This window comes from Myxocyprinus asiaticus, chromosome 5 (genome assembly GCF_019703515.2).
Source record: "Myxocyprinus asiaticus isolate MX2 ecotype Aquarium Trade chromosome 5, UBuf_Myxa_2, whole genome shotgun sequence".
Taxonomy (NCBI): Eukaryota; Metazoa; Chordata; class Actinopteri; order Cypriniformes; family Catostomidae; genus Myxocyprinus; species Myxocyprinus asiaticus.
The window spans coordinates 6,759,869-6,764,655 of record NC_059348.1 but is presented as its reverse complement, the minus strand read 5'-3'; the positions used below and the strand labels follow the sequence as shown (position 1 = coordinate 6,764,655).

The 4,787-nt window shown below is 38.5% G+C and overlaps 1 protein-coding gene across 1 annotated transcript; it reads right to left on the bottom strand.

The window, feature by feature from the left end:
* Positions 1-1,929: 1,929 nt before the first annotated feature.
* Positions 1,930-3,695, bottom strand: LOC127440913 (zinc finger protein 134-like). The gene is made up of 2 exons (XM_051698013.1): positions 3,513-3,695; positions 1,930-3,352 (listed from the first exon to the last, which is right to left on the bottom strand). Exons 1-2 carry the CDS (start codon positions 3,616-3,618, stop codon positions 3,024-3,026), a joined length of 435 nt encoding a protein of 144 aa, XP_051553973.1. The 5' UTR covers positions 3,619-3,695; the 3' UTR covers positions 1,930-3,023.
* Positions 3,696-4,787: the final 1,092 nt, after the last annotated feature.

Sequence of the window (4,787 nt, the reverse complement as noted above, 5' to 3'; positions counted from 1 at the left end):
ATGCATTTCTAGTCACCATAATTATATCTACCTATCTGTCTGTCTGTCTGTCTGTCTGTCTGTCTGTTTCTTTGTTTTGTTTTTTGGATTTTTTCCCCCTTTTTCACCCAATTTGAAATGCCCAATTCCCAGTGCTCTTTTAAGTCCTCGTGGTGGTGTAGTGATTCGCCTCAATCCGGGTGGCGGAGGACGAATCCCAGTTGCCTCCACGTCTGAGACCATCAACCCGCGCATCTTATCACGTGGCTTGTTGAGCGCGTTGCCACGGAGACATAGCGCGTGTGCAGGCTTCACGCCATCCACCGCGGCATCCGCGCTCAACTCACCACGCACCCCACCGAGACCGAACCACATTATAGCTACCACAGGAGGTTACCCCGTGTGACTCTACCCTCCCTAGAAACCGGGCCAATTTGGTTGTTTAGGAGACCTGGCTGGAGTCTAGCGTTCAACGAAACTTGGATAAGACGCAGAGCACAAAGTGCTACGCCTAGCACGGCCACATAAATAGAGCCTGCAATACTTAGTAGACTATGTTAGTAGATAAGCTTTGACATTTTTGCATGTGCTATCAAGTTTGCACATAGTATTATAATCACAAACCTTTTGTAAATAATGTCCTCTATTACTCATGCAAAGATTACCCATGGTAATGTGGAGTGGGTGAACAATGTGCAAGTGTGGATTTGTTGTCTAGCTCTTTTGGAGTAAGGAAAGGAGAAAAAGAAATGTTGGCCCAAGGTTGTTATAGTTTTAGGTTTTTAATTTATTTGTCATTTTTATTTAGCTATAGTTTTTTATAGTATAGCTAGGCTGACATACAACATGGTAAAAACAACCAAGATTGACTTACAAATGTGGAGATATGTATCCCTTTATTTTTGAACAGCAATGGATGATGTGATTAAACAAACTAATCGAAACTAATCTTGAAACATTGAGCTCTTAGCCGAATGTGGTCACACACACAGGAAACTCATATCCAGTAGAAAGCATGTTTGCGATACAACAGATGGAGACGTTAAAAGAAACAAAAATGATTTTGTGACGTGCACAAGTCAAAATATAAAAAAAACGAAAACTGAAATATTTTATGATAATTTCTATTTCGTTTTTGTTCGTTTTGAAGCAATGCATGATGCAGTTTTTTTTTGGAAAACGTTTGTTTTAATTAACAGGACACTACTCCTGAATGGGAGTGCCTCTAGACCTTTTAAACTAATTAACATAACCAGGGACGTAGCATGGTATTCTGGGCCCCCTGACTGTATATTGCTCTGGGCCCTATTAAAAAATAATGTTTATTATTGACGCTGACTACCACCCCTGGAGTCACGAATTCGAATCCAGGGCGTGCTGAGTGACTCCAGCCAGGTCTCCTAAGCAACCAAATTGGCCCAGTTGCTAGGGAGGGTAGAGTCACATGGGGTATCCTCCTCGTGGTCGCAATTAGGGGTTCTCGCTCTCAATGGGGCGCATGGTAAGTTGTGCATGGATCGCGGAGGGTAGCATGAGCCTCCACATGCCGTGAGTCTCTGCAGTGTCATGCACAACGAGCCATGTGATAAGATGTGCGGATTGACAGTCTCAGAAGCGGAGGCAACTGAGGTGAGTAACCACGCCACCACGAGGACCTACTAAGTAGTGGGAATTGGGCATTACAATTTGGGAGAAAAGGGAATCAAATTTTTTTTTTTTTTTTTAAAAAGGACGTTTATAATTTGTTGTGGGGCCCCCCTGGAACTGTGGGCCCCAAGAATCATTACCACCTTTCTCCCCACTAGCTACGGCCCTGAACATAACCACAACACCCAAATAGCTTGATTATCACGGAGACAAAGGACCAACCCTATGGCATTGCATTCACACTTAACTCAACTGAAGAACCACCACAGACAAAAGATGACAGAACTTGTTAGCATGAGAAAATGTATTTTACATGCAGCTTTTATTTTAATTTAGGAGGAAAATCAGACTTGTTAATAAAACAGATTAATGCACTCAAATAAAACAATCACAATTATCAAAGAAACAGACAGAAGCATTTAACTGGAAAAACTGGTTAAAATAATTATGATATTCTTGAAAGCACAGTTCTTGAACAATTCAACTTCATGACATGAAATGGAAGAGACAGCGATTCAGCTTATCTTAAAGTGAATTTTAACATTACCCTCTTAGCTGAAATGTAATGTTGGGGTTTATCTGAATTTCTCACTATTTGTTTAAATGAACCAGAAGATACACTTTTCTCAGTTTCTTACTGTGATGAATCATTTGTTTCTTTAGAGAACTTCATGAGCTGAAACTCATCTCACATATAAAGCAGTGTATGGCTTATGCCATATGCACTTTTTCATGTGCTTTCAGGGTTCCTGAGTGAGCAAAACTTTTTTTGCAATGTGAACACTTGTAAGGTTTTTCTCCAGTATGGATTCTTTGGTGTTGTCTCAAGCAGATGGCTCTATTAAAGGTTTTTCTACATTCAAAGCACATATACAAATTTACATTTGTTTGTAGTTTGTTGTGATCTTTAAAACAGCTCGGCTGTGAAAAACTCTTTCTACAAGAAGAACACAAGGCAGGCATCTCATCTGCATTAATTCTCATTGTGTTTGACCCGCTAACTGATGGCAAGATACATTTTTTACCACACCGATCACAGTTAGGTGGCTTTACTCCTGAGTGAGAGCGCTGGTGAATTTGGAGATTGTTTGCCTGTGTAAAACTATTTCCACACTGATAACACATGAAAGGCTTCTCTCCAGTGTGAATCCTCATGTGATTCTTAAGCTGTTCTTCACGAGCTAAACTATTCCCACACAGATAGCATGTGAATGGCTTATCTCCTGTGTGAATTCTTGCGTGCCTCTGAAGGTGCTCATTACGTGTAAAACTCTTACCACACTGAAGACATGTGAAAGGGCTTTCTCCAGTGTGAATTATCATGTGACTGGTAAGGTGTCCTTTTTGTGTAAAACATTCCCAGCTTTTTAATTTCCACACTGAAGGCATGTCAAGGTCTACCCGGTGTGAATTCTCATGTGAATATTAAGGCTTTCTTTACGTGTAAAACTCTTTCCACATTGGAGGCATGTGAAAGGCTTCTCTCCAGAGTGAATTTGCATGTGATTGTTCAGAGTATCTTTTTTTGTGAAACTCTTTCCACACTGAGGGCAGGTTATGTATTTCTTAGCTTTTGTTTTTTGTGCTCTTCTTTGTAAGAAATTCTTCTCAATCTTTGAGCAACTGAAATTTTTTTCTTCAGTTATGAAGTCATCTGGTTTCTGATACTGAGTTTTCTCATCCACTTTATTCAATTTTTGACTTTCTTCTTCCACTTCTACCAGGTCTAAAATGAACATATTAATTAGTCAAAAAGAGTGACAGATTTTGAACAAGAAATAAAAGTTAAACTATCACTATCAAATCTAAAAGGTTCTGAAAACTGGCTTTATTACTTAAATAGTTCCTCAGCAGTCAATAAAATAGAATCAGAAATGGATACTAACCTCTTAGTTCCTCAGTATCTTCATTTGTCATTCTACATGGTTCAGGATCACTCATGTCTTTACACTCCTCTTTAACAAATGCAATCTCCATCTTAACGTACTCCATCTGTATGTTGTGTAGACATTAGTTGGTACACTTTTATTCCTCATTCATGTACTGTTGTTTTCCTCTTCACTTGTTAATTCTTCATCTTCTGAGGTTTATAGGTTTGCAAAGGCTTTAGGTGCATTAACACCACCAACTGGACAGGAGTGTGAAACTTCTAATTTGTAGGTTGATGGAAACATTCCCAGCTTTTAAACTGTAACCAGAGAATTGCTGTTGGAGTGGCTTCTTAAAGGTGTAAATTGTGTTTACTGCTGTGCAGAAAGTGTGAATTGGAGATGTATTTGTTGTTTTTTTCTCAGTGTTCTATTAATGTGTTCCTCATAGCCATTTATCTGCTTAAAACAGATAACTGAAAAGGGATATGGATTCCAAGGGAAAAGGATTCCAACATTATTTCATCCCTAGATAAAGAATATGCATTTGACAGGGTAGACTAGCCCCCTTTTATTGCTGAACTGAAGGTTGGACTGAGCACACAATTAATTGATCTGATTGAACTGTTTTATTCCAAACTTATGGCAGAGGTCATTACCATGGACTATCATCCAGTACATTTTCAATTGTTACAGGTTTTCTGCTCACCACTATTGTTTCCAATAGTTACAATAACCATGACCAAAACTGTAAGAACAAACAACACCATATGTGGTTTTAAAATAGGAGCTGAGGAGCACCATATATCCTAAATGCTCATGGTGTTTTGTTATATCTGAAACATGACAGACATCTGTTGTTACTGTTCTTTTAGTAATTTTTTAGTTTGATGAGTATAGCAACTTCTCTGGTTAGAAAATGTATATGGATAAATCTTTAGCAATGTATCAGCAAACCTCTCCTAATGCTACCCTGAGATCCCCCTACTTCTGCATTTTCTCATTATGTTTTAGGTGGAAAGTCTGCCATGCCATCTGACATTTCATACTCTTCACAATAATGAAGCCTTTCAATACAATCACAAGATACCTGACTTTAATCTGAGTGAATAAATGGAAAATAAGTGTTTGTTGGAAGACAGAGAAAACATATTTTAGATTTTAAATGACTCTATTGAATAGTGACTCTGTTGTTTTTCTTAGTTTGCTGAGACCAATAAAATCTCAATAAAAATATACAATAAGGCAGTAAAATTCAAGTTAGCCTGTACCATATACCATTTTGACAGAAAA